The sequence below is a fragment of the Narcine bancroftii genome, chromosome 2, assembly GCF_036971445.1.
Source record: "Narcine bancroftii isolate sNarBan1 chromosome 2, sNarBan1.hap1, whole genome shotgun sequence".
Taxonomy (NCBI): domain Eukaryota; kingdom Metazoa; phylum Chordata; class Chondrichthyes; order Torpediniformes; family Narcinidae; genus Narcine; species Narcine bancroftii.
Window position 1 is genome coordinate 219,423,086 of NC_091470.1, and position 24,834 is coordinate 219,447,919.

Consider the following 24,834-nt stretch of genomic DNA (forward strand, 5'->3'; position numbering starts at 1 on the left):
TACAGTAAATAAAACTTTATTTCGCTTCTCCAAGTGTTTGTTACAAGTTATCCTCTTCCTTAGTTCAGATAGGAATCATGTATTTACAATTTACAGTAGTGTCTTTCCAAAACCCAAGTACAAAAGCTGCAGTAAACAAGGTCGGAACGGCTATTCAATACCTTCAAAGCCTGAAGCTCCATGGATAAGACGCTTGCAAAAATAAATCAAGCTGTTCAGAAACATTCCATCCATATTAACAGAGTCCATTAACAACTTAAATTCTATTATAAATTTATTGCACAATTTATCCTAGTGCCCCTTAACAAAAATCTGCTAGAATTAACATTAGAATAAGATTTGCGAGGTCTTTTTGAATTTTAGGTTTTTGTACAAATCACAGTAAAAGGCCATTGAAACATTATCTTGACAACAGTACCGTATTTCCCACCTTTCCATGTGCAACTCGATAAATAACTTCCAAGCAGGATGATTGGTGGGCATCTCCACCTTTCGTGCCTTTTCCTTGGCTAATGTAGCCAAGAGCTCTGGAAGGGGAGAACAAGGAATTAGTTAAATGCATTGCCAAGATATTTTCAGATCACACGTTACTCAGAAATGCATACAAAGTACTTTTCTTCTTTGGCCACCAGTGATCAACTTTGACAGTCAGAAAAATTCAGATGGCAAAATATGCAAATTATTAATGCTACTTCATTATTGGAGGGGGACAGTCTTACAATATGGAAAATTTGAGCAAGTCACAGTGATATCTCCTTGAAGAGTTAACACTACAGATGAAGAAGGTGCTGGATAAACCCTGGGGGCTGATCGAGTGTATCCTCAACATGACTGGAAGTCATGGAAGAAAATGCAGGAACCCTGGCAGATATTTGCAGCATTGTTAAACACAAGTAGTGGTGGGAGGGGGAAAAAATATTCTGCCTCCATTTTAAAAAGGCTGCACAGATAAGCAAAGAAACTACAGGCCAGTGTCTTAACGACATCATGGGTGCATTATCGGAGGGGATTTAATTGTATTTGTAAAGGCAAAGACTGATTAGAGATACTCTGCAAGGCTCTGTGCGTGGGACATGGAGCTGAATATGAATGAGGCTTTTGGTGATTAATAAGATTGATGGGCAGGATGGCAGATGTTGTTTGTATGGACTTTATCAAGGTCTTTGGCAAGGTCTCACACACCAAGGTGAGACTTCATGGGATCCAGGGTGAGCTGGCCTGATGGATACAGAATTCACTTGATGGTAGGTCACTTGATGGAGGGTCGCAATTCCGATTGGAAGCCAATGACCAGTGAGTGGAGTGTCACAGGGATTAATGCTTGGCCCATTGTTATTTGTCATCTATATTAACAATTTGGATGACAATATAGTTAACATGGTTCGTAAATTTGTCTTGACAGCAAAAGTGGTGGTATAGTGGACAGTGAAAAAGGTAATCAGAGATTACAACAGGGTCTAGATCAATTGGGAAAGTGGGCCAAGGAACAGCAGATGGAATTTAACTCAAACAATATGAGGTTAAACCAGGGCATGACATGGTTGGTGAATGGTAGGGCTCCGGGAAGTGCTATAGAACAAAGAGACTTGAAGGTACAGGTACATAGTGCCATGAACGTTTTGACACAGGTAGAGTGGGTGGTGAACATAGACTATTATAGCTGCACAGTACAAGTCCTTTGGCCCATGATGTTGTGCCGACCTAAATAAACCTACTCCACAAACCAGAGAGTGGTGAAGCTCTGGAATTTGCTGTCACAGGCATCTGTGGAGGTCAGGTCGTTGCGTGCATTAAAAGCAAAAATTGATAGGTATCTGAATATTCAGGATATCAAAGGTTATGGGAAGAAGGCAGGTGAATGGGGCTGAGTGGGAGAATAAATCAGCTCGATGGAATGGCGGAGCAGACTCTTTGGGCCAAATTGACTACTTACTACTTTGCTCTTAAGGCCTTCCTTACCTCACACCCATAGCCCTCTATTTTTCTTGCAGAAGTGCTGCACAAAGGCTCAGGCCCGAAACATTGGTTACCCTTGACTTCCTAAACTGTGTGACCTGCTGAGTTTCGCCTGCACTTTTTAAAATTGTACTACAAACAGAAGAAGTGGGCACAATGTGACAAGACATTTAGAGAGGTACCTGGATTGGAAAGGTTTAGAGGGGCATTACCAGCAGAAGAGAGAAATAGTTATCTTTGGACTCTGATGTTTAAAATTAAAAGAATTTCATATTACAAAATATATGATGCTTTCAAAGATCAAAACAGCTCTTTTTCACATAACTTGTAAGGCATCTCTTCTCATGGCATTTTGAAAAAAGAAACAGAGAAAGGCTAAAATGGAATAAACTCTCCAACGACAGAACAGGCCAATCTTGCAATATACTGAAATGTATTTCTGATTTCTTGATATTTTTCCAGCAGTCCTTCAGTCCATGAACACCCTGAAGAAGGGTACACATTTCCTACAATCAACATTATGCAAAAATAAACACACAAGTTTTTATTGCGATGACGTTGCCCGCAGGACGTTTTGACCTTGTAGGCCAAAAGGACCACTAAATAAATTATGCCATACAAATCATTTTGCAATATGTCAGGCACTGAACTGAAAATGATGTAAAAAAAAATAGACTTTTTAATTTTGTTATTTGCTTCTCATGTTGTTGGTTTTCTCCATGATAAGTATAATTGACACAATTATAAACCTTGCAAGGCTTGTTGAATGAAAACACGCAATCTCTGAACACTCCAAAGTTCTTATATTACTGGTGTCTGCCAGTCAGAGGCAATGTCTATCACAATGAGTTAAAAGCACTTTGTATTAGTTTGTTCATTGGATAGTTATGGATAGACATGTTACTAAAAGACAATCAAAGATATCACTCACCCACATGTTAAATGAATACACCAACAGCCAACTCTCAGAAGATGCCAGTGCGAGGCGTAGAATACTACACAGCCAAGGGAAATTAGCATATTTTATGTTAACACTCAAAGCTTAGAAAATGCAAGCAAGAAGCACAATTGTTAGATGAATTGCACCAATTGTAAACCAACATCTGAACATGGAGAACTTGGTAAAGTGTGGGATGGGGATAATGGAACAAAAAAAAAATTGATAGAGGGCAGGCTCTGGAAAATTCCTGCCATTTGGAAATGAGATCCATTGGCAATTAATGCAAAATTTGATTTTCTGTATAAAATGGTAGTTATAAGCATCTCAAAATTCAATGATTAATAGAGTTCTCCAACACAGAAACAGGCCCTTTGGCCTAACAACCATGCCAACGGAGCTAGTCCCATTTACCTGCATTCAGCCCATATCCCTCCAAACCTTTCCTATCCAGGTTTCGGTCCAAATGCATTTTGAATGTTCTATTTGTCCTTACTTCTGCCACTTTGACTGGCAGCTCCTTCCCTCTGAGTGAAGAAGGTGCCCCTCAAGACCCTTTTAACTCATTCCCCTTTCAGCTTCAATCTATACCCTCTAGTTTTAGATTTCTCTACCCTGCAAAACAGGCAAAGACTATTTGCCATATTTACACCCCTCATGATTTTATAAACCTTCACAAGGTTCGCCCTTAGCCTCCTACACTGCAGGGAGTCCTCACCTATCCAGCCTCTCCTAATTATTCAAACCTACCAGCCCCAGCAACATTCTTGTGAATCTTTTCCACCTCCTTTCCAGCTTAATGATATTCTTCCTGGGTGACTAAAATGGTGCACAGTGTTGCAAGTGCAGTCTCGCCAACATCAGGCACAGATGTGACATGATGTTCCTGCTCTTGCACTCAATGCCCTGTCGGATGCCTTCTTCACCACACAAATAGAACATTCCTGCATTACATTCCTGCATCACCACTTTCATAGAACCATGCACCTGGACCCCCAAGTCTTTGTTCGACAACACTACCAATGCACAAGTCCTACCATGGTTCAGCCATTTTCAACCTTTCTTTGGGTTATGCTCAAAGTTGATGGGACCCCTTCCCCTGTGAAGCAGTCAAGTTTAGTTGGTTTCTTTAGTACTTGTCTCCTATGGGGACCACAGAAAAAAATCTAAAAAATATTTTATTATTTAAATATGCTGTCCTTGTGGGGATGTGGGGTGCACATGCTCCTCATTGAGAATGGCTGCTTTAACCTACTAAAGTGAAATACCTCACATGTCATTCTATGGCCCATTTTCCTAGTTCCTAAAGATTCTGCTATATTCTTAGATCACCTTCACTGTCCACTGTAAGACCAATTTTGGCATCATCTACAAACTTACAAATCATTCACTGTTATAAAAGAGTAAAATGGATAGCAATTCTTGTTCACACATCCTACAGATCCACTGTTGAAGCCACAGCGGTATAGGATGGAGGCATTCAGCTCCTCAAGTTCACATCAATTCTCTGTGCAGTGACTTAATCAATTCCATTCTCCTGCTCTCTCCTCTTAACCTTGAAAGTTTATTTCCCTTAAGTGCCCAACCAATTCACTTTCGAATGCATTGATTTACTCTGCGTCCAGCATTCTCATCGGGAAGCAATCACCATGGAAAATAAAAGCGCTTCCTCACATCCGACTACTTTTTGTCCAAAATCTTCAATTGGTTTTCCTTCTTTTATCATTAGTGAATGGGATCAACTTTATGTCATCATCTTGATCACAAATATCAGGTTATGTAACATTAATTTTCCTCAATATGCTATTTTCAGGCTAAGCTATGACTGACAGATGGTGGTTCACAAACTCAAGGTCATGCATTTCTACATAATGTTAGTTTGCATTTGTGAAAACCACATTTGAAATGAAAGTGAGTTAGTTGAACTTTGGACTTTTACCAATTGTTGAAACAAAAGCAGAAGCAAAATTAAGGTTAAAGACAAACAATTTTTTAAATTGTAGGAAGCTTCAATAATGTTTAACTACCTGCAGAAGGTACGTGATAGACAAATTACAGGAAATGAAGTCCACATTTTGAGTAGAGTGTATAGTTAATTATTTAATGATAAATTGAATTGAAGAAATTCTATTAAAGTTCTAGTGAATAGCTCTTCCATCATAACACAGCAAGTGCCTTTCAATAATTGAGCTTAGTTGAGCAGTCAGTTTTATTGAATTCTGAAATAATTATTTCAACTCTAAAGAGCCGTAGTTAAATAAAATCACATCAGCCTTCAGCAGTGCCGGTAAAAAATAATGTAGGTCCCATGATCTTTGCGATCCAACTTCTTCCTTTCGAGTGATCTCTGTTTTTTAAGATTGAGCAGCAAAATGATACTGGAGACATATGAGAGAAGTGAAGATGCTGGAAATGGGGCCAAAAATCATTCAACTGGAGAAATTCAGCAATTTGAGGAGAAAATAAATGATCAGAACTCTTTATCAAATCCAAAAGTGAAAAGGGAAGACAGCCAGTATAATGAGGACAAAGGGGAGGGGTTGGACAGGAGCCAGGGAGAGATTGGTGTACCAGGGAGGGGTCAAAGATATGGGCAGAAGGGGAGATGGAGGTCGATGACTGGCAAGTGCTGGATAAAGAGAGTGATGAGAAAAAAATGGAGACGGGGAAAGTTGGGGGGGGGGGGGGTGATCAGGTGCAGAAAGATGAGTCCTACAGTGTGGAGTAAATGGCTGGGGGGGGTGATACAAGAGTAAAGTTACTGGTGTTGGAAGCTGATAAGTAGACAGTGATTATGGAAGCCATTAGGAAAGAGAGGGAGAAATTGGATCAGATGGAACCAGATGTTTGAAGGGAGAATCCTGCCTGTGAAATGTAGTTAATGAGGATGAAACCAGGAGAGAGGGGAGGGTTAAGAGAATGGATGCAGGGGGTGGGGAACACGGCAAAATGGGGTGGGGCGTGTGGAAGAGATTGGGAAAGAACAGAAGTGGCTTGGAAGAGGAGACTCGTTACCTGAAATTGTAAAGTTCAATGTTGATACCATTGGGCTGTTAATGGAGGTGTTGTTTCTCCAGTTTGCTTGAGGACTAGCTCATTCCAAACACTGACCAGGGCCTGGCCATTCATTATAAGTTGTAAACTTACAAAATGCATCACTCTGCACTTTCTGAACTAAATATCATTCCTTGGCCCTTTTTACCCAGTTAATCTAGAATCTGTTATAACCTTAGAAAATTTTCTTCACTGTCTGCACCACCACAATGTTGCTGTTATCTGCAAATGTTATAATCATATTCTCATCCAAACCATTAAAATATATTGCTGGATAAACTCAGCAGGTCAAATAGAGCCAAGATAGATACATAACCAACATTTCAGGCTTGAGTTCTTCATCAAGATTCAAGCCCAAAACATTAGCTATGTATCTTTATTCTATAGTGTACTTTGACCCGCTGTGTTTCTCCAGCAATATATTTTTTAATCAACCACAGTGTCTGCAGACTTACGCATTTTACTTCCATTAAAATATATGACAAACAGCCGAGCAGCCAGCACCAAACCCTGCAGCACGCCACTGGTCGCAGGCATCCAGTTAAACACAACCCTCCAGCACCACCTTCTGGCTCCTACAACCAAGCCAATCTTGCATTAAATTGACCAGGTTACCCTGAATCCCATACTTGCAGATTAGCCTACCCAACAGGACCATAAAATGAACTTGCTATGGTTCACGCACTATCTACCACCCTGCCGTCATCAAGCCTCTTGGTCAACTCTTAATAAAATGTAATCAAATTTGCTGGACAATTTTCTATGCACAAGGCCATGTTGTTCATCTTTAATCAGTCTTTGTCTTTCCAAAAGCAAAGAAATTCTGTATCTCAGAATCCCTCCCAAAAACTTTCTCACCATTGATTATTTACCAGAGTGTCGTTCCCTGGTTTATTCCCGAAGCCTTTGAACAAAAGCACAAGATTAGAGATCTTCCAGCATCTTATTTGTGGCTAATACATAAATAAGGCTCCGTTAAGGCCCAGCAACCTGCTCCCTTCCTTCCCAAAATTCTTGTATACACCTGGCTGGGACTTTGGCATTTATCCAACTTCATTCATGAGAAGACCTCTGACATATTCTCTCTCATGCAAAACACAATAGGCTGGAGAAAATCAGTGGGTCGGCAACATGGGGCATGGGAGAGACTGCAGATGCTTGAATCTGAAATTGAGAGAGGAGAGAGCAGGCAAGATGTAGTGAAAGCAAGTGAGGGAGAGGGGGAGCAAGGGGGAGAGTAAGAGACCTCAAGGGAGAACGAGACAGAATGAGCAACTTATCCAAATTGTTAGCTGGTTGCTTCTTGTGTCAAAAAGCAGAAACAATATTTTTTCCAAGATGGATCAATTGTGATGAATGTTTTCATATAAATTCTGAAAGATTGAGATCATATATTCAAAAGCTCCTATTCTTTTAATGGTTATGCCAAATGGTGGCAGATTGGAATCTTTCAATGCTGAACCTTGATCATTACTTGCCACAAAGTAACACACTTTACATGAATGGTGGCTTTGCTACTCAAGCAAATTACTCACAATACATCAGAAAATATTTTTAAACGCATGCATATTTAATAAAGATGTGCGATGCAAATCATTAATCTATTCCAGATTGAAGCTTTGTCTCTTTATAGCTTATGAAGAGCATCTTTGTGCAGGAAAGAGGTAAATACAGCCACAATGATGAAGGGAAATACAGACACCAATGACTGTGAACACGACCGACACACAGTGTGATTATGATTGGCAACTTTGGCAACTGTAGAAATCATAATTGACGGACTTGATTGCACCAGAAATAGGTTTCTGTATTATTTCAATTTTTAAAATTTGACACTTAAGTTGTAAAAGTGGACCAATGAAAACAACCACAAAAGTTCAATGGGACAGTATGATTAGATATCAAAAAGATTATTTTAACAAAAAATTCAGCATGGGCGGCAATGTCATCAAATATAGAATCAAGCTTGAATTGCACTCCCCCCCCACCCCCCCACATTTACACCAAAGAATGTAAGGACAAGATTAAAGATGTCTACAACTAAGCCCTCAGAAGAGAAGAATAAATAATGTGGACTGCCTTTTTCATCAACTGAAATCCCTTTAATTCTCACCAATTTGTACTGGCCTGATACATTTGTAGGAATTAATGATCCAAGATTATAGTTGCCCCTACAGGGAGCATCTATCCCGTCCTTCAAATATCTCCAAGGGAGAAAATAGAAAACAAAACTAGCTCTTAATTGTAATGCCAAATCAGTGGTTTCCAAACTTTTTCTTTCCACTCACATACAACTTTAAGTATTCCCCATGCCATAGGTGCTCTGTGATTAGTAAGGGATTGCTTAAGGTGGCATGTTGGTGGAAAGAAAAAGGTTGAAAACCTCTGTTTTAATTGTACCTCATTGACTCGTTATGTGCACAGTTTCACAACTCAAAAGGAAATGGGCCAATGACAATTTGTCTTGAGTAAAATATTTCAGTAACAATTGCGTCTAGAGCAGTGGTTCTCAACCTTCCCTTCCCATTCACATCCCACCTTAAGCCATCCCTTACTAATCACAGAGCACCGATAGCATTGGGATGATTTAAAGTGGGATGTGAGTGGAAAGAAAAAGGTTGGGAACCATTGCTTTTTGCTATGGGACAAAATCTATAACAAAATGGTTTTATATCGACTTTGCTGTATTTCATTCACACTTAAGAAATCAGAAATACAATTGTGCCATGGTTCTATTTCAGAAATTAAGAAGAGCCTTTCACTTGGATGCTGGTATCCTCTGAATTATTGAATTATAAATTAATAAAACGTAGACTCACTGAGGTTCGAGATTCTTCCCGTTCTAATATTTTCTGTGTCTGATCTGTTGGAAACTTCAGTACAGTAGTTATCACTTTTGCCAGTGTCTGAAATAGATATACACATAATCAGACCATAAGACTTTTTAAATTTAGACATGCAGCATGGTAATGGGCCCTTCCGGCCCACGAGCCCATGTTGCCCAATTACACTAATTAACCTTGAAACCCGACACAGTCAAAGGGAGAATGTACAAACTTCTTACTGAGAGCACCGGATTTCAACCCAGGTCACTGGCAGAGTAATAGCATTGTATTAACTGCAATGCTAACCCACTGTCTCTCATCACTTACTGGGGTAGTGCAAAAAAAAAAAAAAAAAAAAAAAAAAAATTTACACAGCATCTAATGCAGATAAATAAAGAACTCCCCATGACCTTTGATGCCTTTGCAAGTCAAGAACTTATTAACCTCTGGCATGACCTCGACAGCCATCTGTGGCAACAAATTCCACAGATTCCCCACCCTTTGGCTGAGGAAACCTCATCTCTGTTTTACAGGAGGCCATGCCCTCTGGTCCTCGACTCACTACTACTGAAAACAAACTCACGTTGACTCTACCCAGCCCTTTCAATATTCAGTAATAATTTGATGAGGTGCCCCCTCATTCTTCAAAATTTCAGCAAGTACAGGACCAAAACCATCAAATGCTCCACATACATTAACCCTCTCATCCGCGAGATCATTCTCGTAAACCTCTTCTGGATCCGCTCCAACAGCAACATATCCTTCCTCAGATACGACACCTAAAAATGCTCATAATACTCCAAATGTGGTCTGTCCAACGCCTCAGCATCACATCTTTGCTTTTATATTCTCGTCCTCTTGAAATGAATGTTTCCCATGGTAGAGGATTCTCAGACAAAAGGACATAACTTCAGCTCAGCCTTCCACACTATTATTCCCTCAGTGCTGTACTACTGACTCAACCTGAAAGTTAACCTTTAGGAAATCTTGCAAGAGGACTTCCAAGTCCCTTTGGACCTCTGCTTTCTGAATTGTTCTCTTCATTTAAAAAATAGTCCTTCTACCAAAGTGCATGACCACGCACTTCCCTGTGCTGCGTTCCATCTGCCATTCATTTGCCCCTTTCCCTAACCTATCCAAGTCCTTCTTGAGACTCTTCTTCCTCACCATCTTGTCTTGCCTACCACTGAAGTCAAGTGAACTAGCCTAAAAATATATAAAGAATCAACTCCTTGGATCCAGGCTTCCCTGAAAATTCTGAATCAATACTAAGTATTCAGATGCAAGTGTGGTGGAGGTTTATAAAATCATGGGGGGAATAGATAAGGAAACTGTCTTTTGTCCTTGGTGTCTAAAACCTAGAGGCCACAGACTTAAGCTGAGAGAGAAATGTTTAAAGGAAACCAAAAAGCAACATTTTCCATACAGGTGGTTCTATGTAGAGCTATCAGAGGAACTGGTGGAGGTGGGTACCATTGCAAGATGTAAAAACATTTAGACAGGTACATGGATAGGAAAGATTGAGAGGGCGATGGACAAATGAAGGCAAATTGAAGTGTGTGAGAAGAGCTGGTGGACATGAAAAGAGAAAGGAACGGGTGGGGGGGGGGGAAATGTCTGTCACTTTGAAAATAGAGAATTCAATGTGTTGATACTATCCAGGCAGAATATCTGGCGCAGTTCAAACTTGAGTTGGGCCGCTCTCTGCCAATGAGGAAGCAGACAGGTCCATGAGGGAACATGGGGTGGGGGGAGAGATTTCAAGTGGCTGGCAACCGAGAGTTCCAGCTGCTGTTGAGGACAGTGCGCAGGTGCTTGGCATTCATTTCTCATTTATGGAACAATGTCATTTAACAGTCAGTAATCCTGTTCCCTTGAGTAGCGGCAGACAAAGGAACTTCCAGTCATTATTTTGATCATCCTGCATTCTGAATTCACACTTCTTGATCCATGGAACACGGGGAGGCACAGTTCGGCTCGATTAAACGAGCACAGCACAACCCTGCCATTATTTGCATCAGGCAGTGAGCAGCACATAAAGCTTTGTGGTTCCTGGTTTGTGTAATGCATTTTTCAGTTAGGTGGTAGGAGCTGCCCAGTGAGCTGGACTTTCACAAGTAGGATAAGAAAACCGAGGCAACATGATATGCAAGAAAGAAAATCGAAAATGCTGCATAAACTATGCAAATTAGGCACCATCTATAGAAGGTAAAAGTTGACATTTCAGATGAAGAACCCTTCATTAGACCTGAGGAAGAGAAAATAAAGTTAGCATTGGAAACAGTGAGGTATCAGTGGAACAAAGGCAGTGAAGAAGCAGGAATGATCAAATTAAGCCACAATGGCTGTGTTATTTTGCTGCTGTGGTTCTTCAGCAGGCCAGAATACTGCATATAGAGACCGGAAAAGTAATAAAAGGATGTCATGCAGAAATAGTTCTGATGTAGACAGAAAGGTCATTTTTGATTGGCTAGGACTGCAAAGAGAAGGCTGGACAGAGGGAATGAGTGGGAAAATGGATCAGCTCATGATTAAATGATGGTGCAGACTCGATGGACTGAATGGTCCATATCTGTTCCTTTGTCATGGTTTTATGATGTAATCTAACATTACAGAATTTGATGTTGAGCCCAGAAAAACATTATTCCAAAAACTTGTGTTGGATCTCATTACAATAATGAAGGAGAGAAATCTGAGAGGGAGTGGGACCATGAATTAAAGTGACAGGCTACCAGAAGCTCAGTAGCATTACTGTGGACCCAGCACAGGTGTTCGATGAAGTGATCATCCAATGTGTGTTTGATTTCTCCAATGCTGAGAAGGCACACTGTAAAGACCAAATTCTGCGCACTCAATTGGATAAAGTCCATTTAAATCTTTGCTTTACCTGGAGAGAACATTCGAGTCACAAGTTATAGCAGCATTAGCCCATCGGGTCTGCACCCTCCGCCACCCTAAGCAGGAGCTGATCCATCCTCCCACTCGGCATCACTCCCTGGCCTTCGTCCCATAACCTGACTAATCAAATATCTGCCAATCTCTGCCTTAAATACACCCAACGACCTTGCTTCCACAGGTGCCTGCAGCAACAAGTTCCACAGTCACACGACCTTCTGATGAAAGAAATGTTTCTGCATCGGTTTTAAATCGATGCCCTAATATCCTGAAGTAATCAAAATCAGAATTTATTGTGATGAACAAGTCACGAAATTCGTTGTCTTGTGGCATCATCACAGTGCAAACATTGATATAAAATATTACAAAAATAAATAAAAATAATGCACAAAGGGTTGCCTTTGGTTCATTGATCATTCAGGAATCTGATGGCAGAGGGGAAAAAGCTGTCCTTGTGCCACTGAGTCCTCATCTTTAGGGTCCTGTACCTTTTTACCCAATGGTAGCAGAATGAAGAAGGCATGGCCTGGATGGTGTGGCTCCTTGGGAATAAAGGCTGCTTTATTAAGACACCGCCTCTTGTAGATACCTTGTTGCAGTGAAGTCTGATGCCTATGATGTCGGAGGCCAAGTTAACCACCTGCTGGAGATTTTTCTTGTCCTGAGCGTTGGCACCTCCGTACCAGAAAGTGATGCAACTGTACTTGATGACTTGTTGACAATAACAGCAAAGAACCACCTCTCTGCATCCGCATGACCTCTGACAATCGCACCCTGTCTGTATCTGAGGATGACATGCCTTCAGGAGAGTGAATCCAAGGAAAGCATCTGGCCCAGAGGGAGTACTTGGCTGTGTACTAAAGATCTGTACTGTTCAACTTACCAAGGTATTCACGATATCTTCAATATCTCACTCCAGCAGGGCATGGTACACACCTGTTACAAACAGGTGATAATCATACCGGTGCCCAAGAAGAGTGCGGTAACCTGCCTTAATGACTATCGACAGTGATTAAATGCTTTGAAAGGCTGGAGATGAAACAGATCAGCCCTTGTCTGAGCGGGTGACATGGATCTGTTCCAGTTTGTCTATCGCAGCAACAGGTCTATGGCAGATGCCATCTCACTGTCCCTACACAAAGTTCTGCACATCTGGACAGTAAAGGTGCATATATCGGATGTACTTTATTAACTAGAATTCGGCATATAACACCATCATCCCCTCAAAACTAATCAGAAAGCTCCAAGACCTTGGAGTTAACACCCTACTGCATAACTGGATCAGGGATTTCCTCACCTCCAAACCACAATCAGTGAAGATAAGTAAGAACTTCTCCACGATCTCCATCAATACCGGAGCACCACAGGACTGTGTTCTTAGACCCCTGCTCTATTCACTTTATACCTATGACTGTATAGTTCAGTATGACCATAGCACCATTTACAAATTTGCCGATGGTACCACGGTGTGGTTGTACAAAGGGGGGGATGAGTCAGCACACAGGATGGAGATTGAAAACTTGGCTGAATGGGACACCAGCAACCACCTTACACTCAATGTCACTAGACTAGGAGCTGATAGTTGACTTCAAGAAAGGAAAGCCAGAGGTATGCAATCCAGTCATTATTAGGGATCAGAGGTAGAGAGGGTGAGCACATTTAGGTTCTGCAGAGTTACTATTTTGAAAGATCTTTCCTGGACCCAACACACCAATGGCATCATGAAGAAAACCTGTCAGCGCCTCTACTTCCTCAAGAGTTTGCGGAGGTGTGGTATTATATCAGAAACCCTATAAATTTCTACAGATGCGTGGTGGAAAGTGTGCTGACTGGATGCATCATGGTTTGGTATGGAAACACCAATGCCCTTTAGCATAAAGCCCTCAAAATGTAGTGGACACAACCTATGATGTTACACGAAAAAACCCTCCCCACTATTGAGTACACCTACAGGGAACGCTGCCATTGGATGGCAGCAGCAATCATCAAAGACTCACATCACTCAACACACGCTCTTGTTCTCGCTGCTGCCATCAGGAAACTGATAACAGTGCCACAAGACTTGTACCACCAGGTTCAAGAACAGCTGCTACCCCTCTACTATCAGGGTCCTCAACAACAAACTCAATCATGGACTCTTTTAAAGACTCTCTACTTGTGCACTTTATTGATTTTATTTGCTCTCCCTGATTGCATTTATTTATATTTGTTATCTGTTACAGTTCTTTTGATTGTTTACATGTTCATGCTGTGTACAGTTTATTTTTTGCACCATTAGTTAGTGGTAATTCTGCCACGCCTGCAGGTAAAAGTAATCTCAGGGTTGTATGTGAATGCCATGTATGCAAGCTGACAATAAATCTGAATCTGAACCAGCCAGAATGCTTTCCTGTCGAAGCTTTCAAGAGTCTTCGGTGACGTGCCGAATCTCCTCAAACACCTCACAAAGTATAGCCGCTGATGAGCCTTCTTTGTGATTGCATCAACGTGGAGGCTCCAGGACAGATCCCTGAAGATGGTGTCACCCAGGAATTTGAAGATCTTGACCCTTTCTACTATTGAGCTCTCGATGTGTTCTCCTGACTTCCTTCTGAAGTCCACAATCCTGAGCGCAAGGCTATTGGCATGACAACACTCGACGAGCTGATCTATCTCCTCCTGAATGCTTCCTCATTGCCGTTTGTGATTCTACCGATAGCTGTGGTGTCATCGGCAAACTTGTAGATTGCATTGAAATTGTGCCTGGCCACACAGACATGGGTGTATAGTGAGTTGAGCAGTAGACTAAGTACACATCCTTGAAGTGTGTTAATAGTCAGTAAGGAAGAGATGTAATTTCCAATTTGTACTGACTGTGGTCGTCCAATGAGGAAGTCAAGGATCCAGTTGCAGAGGTGGGGTACAGAGGACCAGGGTTTGGAGCTTCTTGATCAGCACTGAGGGAATAATAGTGTTGAAGGCTGAGCTGAAGTTATGTCCTCTTGTCTGAGAATCCTCTACCATGGGAAACATCCTTGCCACATCTTCAGGTAGACCCCAACTTAGGAATGAAATGGGGACAGATTTTCAATCTTCAAATTGGTTGCAACTTGGGTTGGTCATAAGTCACGGAACAGGGACCTCGGGCTTCTGCCAGGAAGTGGGGAATTTGGGCTGCCGGTGGGGAGCACTGCATACAGTACTTTTAGTACAAAGTACATACTTATACAGTAATTTTAATAAAGATTTTTTTTTAATTGGTCATATGTGCGTGTGGCTGTAACACGTAGGTCAGAAGTCAAGGACTACCTGTACTCTATCCAGGCCTTTTTGCATTTGGAATAGCTCTAGGAGGTCACCTCTCAGCCTTCTGTCCTCCAACGAGTACAGTCTGAGAGCTGGCAATTGTTCCTCATACGGTAACCCTTTCATTCCTGGTATCATTCTAATAAATCTTCTCAGAATCCTCTCCAATGCTACCATGCCTTTTCTCAAATAAGGTGCCCAAAACTGATCTGAACAGTACTCTCTAAGGTATCACCAGTGCTTTATCGAGTCTCAACATTACATCCCTGCACGTGAATGCCAACATTACACTGGCGTCCTTCAGCATCGACTCAACTTTAGGATATCTTGCACGAAGTCTCCCAAGTCCCTTTGCAGCTGGGAATTTAGAATTTTTGCCTCATCTGAATAATAGTCTGCCCATCTATTTTTTATAATATTGTACATGAGCATACACTTTCCAACATTGTTTTTCATCTGCCACCTTTTTGCCCATTCTCCTGATCTTTTACTTTCTATTGATACTGCCTGACTTGCACAGTTTATGCAGCATTCTCCTAATCTACCCAAGTCTCTCTGCAGCCTTTCAGTAGCCTCAGCTCCACCTTGTCCACCACCTATTTTGGTATCATCTGCAAATTTAGCCAAAGAGCAAACTATTCCATTATCCAAATAATTTATATACAATGTTAAAAGAAGTGGCCTCGTGCAAAACTGGTAGCCAACCAGAAGAGGATACCTACATTCCTACTCTCTGTTTCCTGCCAATCAGCCAGTGAGTGGTCTACCCCTGCGAGTCAAATGGAATGATGATCACTTAACACATACCTTTGTTTCTTTTCCCATCATGTATTCATACAGCACCTTCTTAAGATATTCTATCTCTGTTGGCTCACTTATCATAGAACCATCCACAGAATAATTTCCATCTGCAGTAAAAAAACAGGAAAGAGAAAACATGATTTTAAAAAAAGTTAATTTCCACAATATTCCAGTCAATATTGCTGTAAAAGCGGTCAGTGCAACGCTATTACAGCGCCAGTGATCGGGTTCAAATCCAGTGCTGTCTGCAAAGATCTTGTACGTTCTCCCCATGTCTGTGTGGGTTTCCGGTTTCCTCCCACCCTCCAAAAAACATAAAACCTGAAACCTTCCTTGCCTATCTTCCTGAGCGCAAGGTCCATTTGCATTAAACACTTCTGCATTTTTCTTAATTGTGTTCCCGAGGGCTATTTTGTTACAGTTGGTTAAGCTGAATGACTAGTATTGTGTGCAGTTCTTGTCACTATACTGCAGGAAAGATATGATTTAGCATAAAAGATGGATGCAGCCTGGACTGGAGACTTGAGTTTTAATGAAGAATAGGGAAGCTGAGTGTGTTTTCCCTAGAGCAAAGGAAGCTGAAGGGGTTACAGGATAGGATGAGAGTCATGGATAAAGTAGACCGAGTCTACTTGCCTTGGTAGTGTTGTCTAAAACGAGAGGGTCACAGGTGAAAGGGAGAAAGTTTAAAGGAGATCTATGGGGTAATTCCCCCCCACCTCACCACACAAAGATTAGTTGGTATCTGGAATGAGCTGTCAGAGAAAGTAGTGGAGACAGGATCAGTGACAATATTTAAGCAGCACCAGGTCAGATTCTTGAATGAAGTAAAAACACAGAGATGATGAGGAAACACAGTAGGTCATGCAGCATCCATAGGACGTAAAGATATATAGCCAACGTTTTGGGCCTGAGCCCTTCTTCAAGATATACATTTCCCTCATGTGGACGCCAAGACCTGTTGAGTTCAGGTGCTGTTTAAATATTGCGTGACGATGCTGTTGCGTGACGATGCTGTTGCGTGACGATGCTGTTGCGTGACGATGCTGTTGCGTGACGATGCTGTTGCGTGACGATGCTGTTGCGTGACGATGCTGTTGCGTGACGATGCTGTTGCGTGACGATGCTGTTGCGTGACGATGCTGTTGCGTGACGATGCTGTTGCGTGACGATGCTGTTGCGTGACGATGCTGTTGCGTGACGATGCTGTTGCGTGACGATGCTGTTGCGTGACGATGCTGTTGCGTGACGATGCTGTTGCGTGACGATGCTGTTGCGTGACGATGCTGTTGCGTGACGATGCTGTTGCGTGACGATGCTGTTGCGTGACGATGCTGTTGCGTGACGATGCTGTTGCGTGACGATGCTGTTGCGTGACGATGCTGTTGCGTGACGATGCTGTTGCGTGACGATGCTGTTGCGTGACGATGCTGTTGCGTGACGATGCTGTTGCGTGACGATGCTGTTGCGTGACGATGCTGTTGCGTGACGATGCTGTTGCGTGACGATGCTGTTGCGTGACGATGCTGGTGCGTGACGATGCTGTTGCGTGATGATGCTGCGTAACGATGCTGTTGCGTGACGATGCTATGTAACGATGCTGTTGCGTGACGATGCTGTGTAACGATGCTGTTGCGTGACGATGCTGTGTAACGATGCTGTTGCGTGACGATGCTGTGTAACGATGCTGTTGCGTAATGATGCTGTGTAACGACGCTGTTGCGTAATGATGCTGTGTAACAATGCTGTTGCGTAACGATGCTGTTGCGTAATGATGCTGTGTAACTCTGTGACTCAGATCACAATGATGAGAGTCATTGAAAGAAGCAAAGACGCAGAATATACTCTGGAAAAGGGATTTCAATGAGTCCTTGGTAATGCCATTACAACGCAAGCCGGTCAAGAATGGACAGATAAAGCAGCTCGCAAATCAATCAGTACAAGGGATAAAAGGCCAGGAGAAATTCATGGACAGCTGTGTGGATATGCCAGGGATTGAACTCAGGGCTTGATGCATGCAAAGCGCTCACTCTCCCACTGAGCAGAAATTCTTGGTAAGCAGGGTAGAGAGATGGCAGCCAAACCTCCCCCCAGCCCCAAAATCAATTCTCACCCCTCTCCATATTCCCACCTTTTGTTTATTTGTCTGTCATCCTCCGCCTGCCTTTTCTTTTAATTCAGGCACCTGTCTGCTTTTTAAACTCATACCTTGAAAGGGCTCAAGACCGAAACGCCGATTATATGCTTGGGACACTTTTTTTTTCCTTTATTTGCCCCTATACTCCACAATTTAAAATTTGTAATCAAACAATTCACATGTGATCAAAGTGTACATTCCAGATTTTATTCAAGGTCATTTGCATGCATTTTGGTTTGACCACCTAGAAATTAGAGCACTTTTTATGTATAGTCCCCTCATTTCAGGGCACCATAATATTGGGGACATAGTAATGGTCTTTATATTAAAGTAGTACTTTGTTGCCAATGAAAGCCAAAGAAACCATTATGAGGCTGAAAAACAAGAATGGGACTAGACTCCAAAGGTGATCAAAAACTTAGAGGTAAGCCGAGCTCTCTTTGACCTGCATCAATGAAGCAATTTAAACGTATTTGAGTTATCATAAACACCTGTGAAGCCAAATGTTGCAAACATTCAGATGCCCTGAAATGGGGGAATTTTGTACAAAAAAGTGCTGTGATTTCTACATGGTCAAATCAAAATGGAAACAAATTACCTTGAATAAAATCTGGAATGTGCACCTTAATCACATGTTTAATTACACATTTAAAACTGTGGAGCACAGCGGTAAATAAAGGAGAAAAGCATCTTTGTCCCAAACATTATGGAGGACACTGTATCTTTTACCTGCGAGGCCGAGTTTCTCCAACATTTCTGTGTTTTTACCACAAGGGATAAGCCTACCTGACCTCATCAACAGCAATCCCTGACAGAACTGGAAAAAGAGACAGCCACTTGGTCATTGTGCATCAGACGTCGAGCTGCACAAGCTGCAGAAATATTACTGCCAAAAGAACAGGCCAGAGGCTCGATTTGCTGTGGTGAGTGATAGACCACTTTACATCCATGAGCTTTTCTCCGCCCACAAGGCACAAATCAGAATGATAAAATACACACTACTTTCCTGAATTCAGTGACATAGTTATATAACCATTTGCAGGATCTCTTAAAATCACAAGGCAACTATCATCTGAGACGCGGCCTGGCCTGTTGCATTTTTTCCCCCATGGGTCTTGGATCCAAGTCCTCGAACTTTGCATCTAATTCCATTTCTCAAACCCAAACATGAATGAGAATAAGCACTAACCTTGCTAATGCTGTTTGCATTGCAAAATAATGTATAAACTGAAGACCAAGTCAGCTCAAGACTAGAACTTATGAGTAAAAAAATGTAGGAAACTATCCAACTGTCAAGAAGTTGTCATTTGCATGCCGCGAGAGAGAGAGAGAGAGAGAGAGAGAGAGAGAGAGAGAGAGAGAGAGAGAGAGAGAGAGATATAGATATATATATATATATATATATATATATAAATAAAAACAGGTTTCCAAAATTCGTACCTCTATTCTGTATCCGAAATGGCGACATGCAAGAACTTTTGTCACGGAGTCCAAGCTGATCTTCAAGTGAATGAATCTGAAAAATAAACCAAAAGAACAATGTAGTCGAATCTGGAGGCAGAAACGAACAAGTGGGAAATATAAATTTTTCTTTTACCTGTTCTTTATATTCTTGTTCCAGGAGTTTGGCATCACTGAGAAGACTAGTCTTTTCTGCTAGCTGCGTCTGATACATGAAACAGATATTGTGGAATCAAAAGAATTATCTGAGATTACAAATTTCTTTAACACCTTTTTGACATCAGTTAGAAGCAGATTTTGGTTCAACTGACACTTTTGTGTCTGCAGCACTGATGGCAAATAAAAACCTCTTCCCATCATTGCCACAGTGGAGCAAAAAGACTCCCAGAACTACAGATATGATAAAAAGCAAATTATATCTATAAAAATAATCAAAAGCCCACTTAGCTGCTCAGTAATTCAAATGATCAAGCATGTCACTTTAAACTCTCATTGCAGGAGTCATCAATATTTTATCAATTATTAATTTTATAAAAGACAATGTATGACAAACAAATATTTAATTTGGCAAGAAATAAACTGAGCTGCTGAAGGAAGCATCTGTGTAGACAAATAGGTCAAGATGTTTCAAGTTGATAACCTGCATCGATTGAGTGTGTTAAAGGTTAAGAGTTCAGTGTGGATGGGTGAGGCAGGAAGTGGCAAGCAATAGGTGGATCTGGGTGAGGAGGGGCCGATAGGCACATGGAGCCAGGTAGGGGAGGGAGGGGTGGACATGGAGGCTGGGAGATGATGTGGAGACAACGAAGGGCTTCCAGATTTCAGAACCTGATAAAAAAGGCAGGTGACGAGTGGGACTAGATAAGGTAGAGTAGTGGACAAATGGGAATGGTGTGAGGGTAAGTTGGGGGAGGCTGGAGGACCTCATTGAGAACTTCCTTGGGCATATTTGGACACCAAGTTCATTATTCTCGAGATTGAGACCTCAATCAAGAATGCAATGATGTTTCTTCTCAGCAGGTTTCTGACCACAATTGTGTTTAACCAAAAACAGTTCAATATTTCAACCTAAAAAATGTCAAATTTGGCAGAGAAACATTGCAACTGAGTTATAAGGAAAATGAGAATTAAATAAATTAACGTATTTTCTTGCAATGTATTTGATAACGGCTAAATCAATAAATAAAAAATAATTTGAATAATGTCTCACCTGCAGTTCTGTTACTGTTAGATGTCCCTGCATGAATCAACAATAAAAAAGACTTCAAAACACAGAATTTCATTCTTCCTTATAATCAGCATAACATCCGCCACATTACCAGAGGCCTCATCACTTCAGCATAACATCCGCCACATTACCAGAGGCCTCATCGCTTCAGCATAACATCCGCCACATTACCAGAGGCCTCATCACTTCAGCATAACATCCACCACATTACCAGAGGCCTCATCGCTTCAGCATAACATCCGCCACATTACCAGAAGCCTCATCACTTCAGCATAACATCCGCCACATTACCAGAGGCCTCATCGCTTCAGCATAACATCCGCCACATTACCAGAGGCCTCATCGCTTCAGCATAACATCCGCCACATTACCAGAGGCCTCATCACTTCAGCATAACATCCACCACATTACCAGAGGCCTCATCGCTTCAGCATAACATCCGCCACATTACCAGAAGCCTCATCACTTCAGCATAACATCCGCCACATTACCAGAGGCCTCATCGCTTCAGCATAACATCCGCCACATTACCAGAGGCCTCATCACTTCAGCATAACATCCACCACATTACCAGAGGCCTCATCGCTTCAGCATAACATCCGCCACATTACCAGAGGCCTCATCACTTCAGCATAACATCCACCACATTACCAGAGGCCTCATCGCTTCAGCATAACATCCGCCACATTACCAGAGGCCTCATCGCTTCAGCATAACATCCGCCACATTACCAGAGGCCTCATCACTTCAGCATATCATCCGCCACATTACCAGAGGCCTCATCGCTTCAGCATAACATCCGCCACATTACCAGAGGCCTCATCGCTTCAGCATAACATCCGCCACATTACCAGAGGCCTCATCACTTCAGCATATCATCCGCCACATTACCAGAGGCCTCATCGCTTCAGCATAACATCCGCCACATTACCAGTGGCCTCACCACTTCAGCATAACATCCACCACATTACCAGAGGCCTCATCGCTTCAGCATAACATCCGCCACATTACCAGAGGCCTCATCGCTTCAGCATAACATCCGCCACATTACCAGAGGCCTCATCGCTTCAGCATAACATCCGCCACATTACCAGAGGGCTCATCGCTTCAGCATAACATCCACCACATTACCAGAGGCCTCATCGCTTCAGCATAACATCCGCCACATTACCAGAGGCCTCATCGCTTCAGCATAACATCCGCCACATTACCAGAGGCCTCATCACTTCAGCATAACATCCGCCACATTACCAGAGGCCTCATCGCTTCAGCATAACATCCGCCACATTACCAGAGGCCTCATCACTTCAGCATATCATCCGCCACATTACCAGAGGCCTCATCGCTTCAGCATAACATCCGCCACATTACCAGTGGCCTCATCACTTCAGCATAACATCCACCACATTACCAGAGGCCTCATCGCTTCAGCATAACATCCGCCACATTACCAGAGGCCTCATCGCTTCAGCATAACATCCGCCACATTACCAGAGGCCTCATCGCTTCAGCATAACATCCGCCACATTACCAGAGGGCTCATCGCTTCAGCATAACATCCACCACATTACCAGAGGCCTCATCGCTTCAGCATAACATCCGCCACATTACCAGAGGCCTCATCGCTTCAGCATAACATCCGCCACATTACCAGAGGCCTCATCATTTCAGCATAACATCCGCCACATTACCAGAGGCCTCATCACTTCAGCATAACATCCGCCACATTACCAGAGGCCTCATCGCTTCAGCATAACATCCGCCACATTACCAGAGGCCTCATCACTTCAGCATATCATCCGCCACATTACCAGAGGCCTCATCACTTCAGCATATCATCCGCCACATTACAAGAGGCCTCATCACTTCAGCATAACATCCGCCACATTTACCAGTGGCTTCATCACTTCAGCACAACGTCCGCCACATTACCAGAGGCCTCATCACTTCAGCATAACATCCACCACATTACCAGAGGCCTCATCGCTTCAGCATAACATCCGCCACATTACCAGAGGCCTCATCGCTTCAGCATAACATCCGCCACATTACCAGAGGCCTCATCACTTCAGCATAACATCCACCACATTACCAGAGGCCTCATCACTTCAGCATAACATCCGCCACATTACCAGAGGCCTCATCACTTCAGCATAACATCCACCACATTACCAGAGGCCTCATCGCTTCAGCATAACATCCGCCACATTACCAGAAGCCTCATCACTTCAGCATAACATCCGCCACATTACCAGAGGCCTCATCACTTCAGCATAACATCCGCCACATTACCAGAGGCCTCATCACTTCAGTATAACATCCGCCACATTACCAGAGGCCTCATCGCTTCAGCATAACATCCGCCACATTACCAGAGGCCTCATCGCTTCAGCATAACATCCGCCACATTACCAGAGGCCTCAATGCTTCAGCATAACATCCGCCACATTACCAGAGGCCTCATCGCTTCAGCATAACATCCGCCACATTACCAGAAGCCTCATCACTTCAGCATAACATCCGCCACATTACCAGAGGCCTCATCACTTCAGCATAACATCCGCCACATTGACCAGAGGCCTCATCGCTTCAGCATATCATCCGCCACATTACCAGAGGCCTCATCACTTCAGCATAACATCCGCCACATTACCAGAGGCCTCATCACTTCAGCATAACATCCGCCACATTACCAGAGGCCTCATCACTTCAGCATAACATCCGCCACATTACCAGAGGCCTCATCGCTTCAGCATAACATCCACCACATTACCAGAGGCCTCATCGCTTCAGCATAACATCCGCCACATTACCAGAGGCCTCATCCCTTCAGCATAACATCCGCCACATTACCAGAGGCCTCATCACTTCAGCATAACATCCGCCACATTACCAGAGGCCTCATCACTTCAGCATAACATCCGCCACATTACCAGAGGCCTCATCGCTTCAGCATAACATCCGCCACATTACCAGAGGCCTCATCGCTTCAGCATATCATCCGCCACATTACCAGAGGCCTCATCACTTCAGCATAACATCCGCCACATTACCAGAGGCCTCATCACTTCAGCATAACATCCGCCACATTACCAGAGGCCTCATCGCTTCAGCATAACATCCGCCACATTACCAGAGGCCTCATCGCTTCAGCATATCATCCGCCACATTACCAGAGGCCTCATCACTTCAGCATAACATCCGCCACATTACCAGAGGCCTCATCACTTCAGCATAACATCCGCCACATTACCAGAGGCCTCATCGCTTCAGCATAACATCCGCAACATTACCAGAGGCCTCATCGCTTCAGCATATCATCCGCCACATTACCAGAAGCCTCATCACTTCAGCATAACATCCGCCACATTACCAGAGGCCTCATCACTTCAGCATAACATCCGCCACATTTACCAGAGGCCTCATCACTTCAGCATATCATCCGCCACATTACCAGAGGCCTCATCACTTCAGCATAACATCCGCCACATTTACCAGAGGCCTCATCACTTCAGCATAACATCCGCCACATTTACCAGTGGCTTCATCACTTCAGCACAACGTCCGCCACATTACCAGAGGCCTCATCACTTCAGCACAACGTCCGCCACATTACCAGAGGCCTCATCACTTCAGCATAACATCCGCCACATTTACCAGAGGCCTCATCACTTCAGCATAACATCCGCCACATTACCAGAGGCCTCATCACTTCAGCACAACGTCCGCCACATTACCAGAGGCCTCATCACTTCAGCATAACATCTGCCACATTACCAGCGGCCTCATCACTTCACCACAACGTCCGCCACATTACCAGAGGCCTCATCGCTTCAGCATAACATCCGCCACATTTACCAGAGGCCTCATCACTTCAGCATAACATCCGCCACATTTACCAGAGGCCTCATCACTTCAGCATAACATCCGCCACATTACCAGAGGCCTCATCACTTCAGCACAACGTCCGCCACATTACCAGAGGCCTCATCACTTCAGCATAACATCTGCCACATTACCAGCGGCCTCATCACTTCACCACAACGTCCGCCACATTACCAGAGGCCTCATCGCTTCAGCATAACATCCGCCACATTACCAGCGGCCTCATCACTTCAGCACAACATCCGCCACATTACCAGAGGCCTCATCACTTCAGCATAACATCCGCCACATTACCAGAGGCATCATCACTTCAGCATAACATCCACCACATTACCAGAGGCCTCATCGCTTCGGCATAACATCCGCCACA

The 24,834-nt window shown here is 43.1% G+C and overlaps 1 protein-coding gene across 7 annotated transcripts in view; it reads right to left on the reverse strand.

Moving 5' to 3' along the window:
* golga4 (golgin A4) overlaps positions 1–24,834 on the reverse strand; it is a 208,793-nt gene continuing 183,959 nt past the window's right edge. For 5 of the 7 annotated variants that reach the window (XM_069920314.1, XM_069920316.1, XM_069920319.1 and 2 more), the window contains 7 exons: positions 20,562–20,588; positions 19,488–19,556; positions 19,331–19,406; positions 15,760–15,860; positions 8,767–8,853; positions 2,888–2,951; positions 1–527 (listed from right to left, as the gene is read on the reverse strand). In XM_069920314.1, coding sequence (XP_069776415.1) covers positions 2,922–2,951; positions 8,767–8,853; positions 15,760–15,860; positions 19,331–19,406; positions 19,488–19,556; positions 20,562–20,588 — 390 coding nt within the window. In that variant the 3' untranslated portion in view covers positions 1–527; positions 2,888–2,921. The remainder of the gene's footprint in view (positions 528–2,887; positions 2,952–8,766; positions 8,854–15,759; positions 15,861–19,330; positions 19,407–19,487; positions 19,557–20,561; positions 20,589–24,834) is intronic. The other 2 variants (XM_069920315.1, XM_069920317.1) reach the window with 2 other exon arrangements.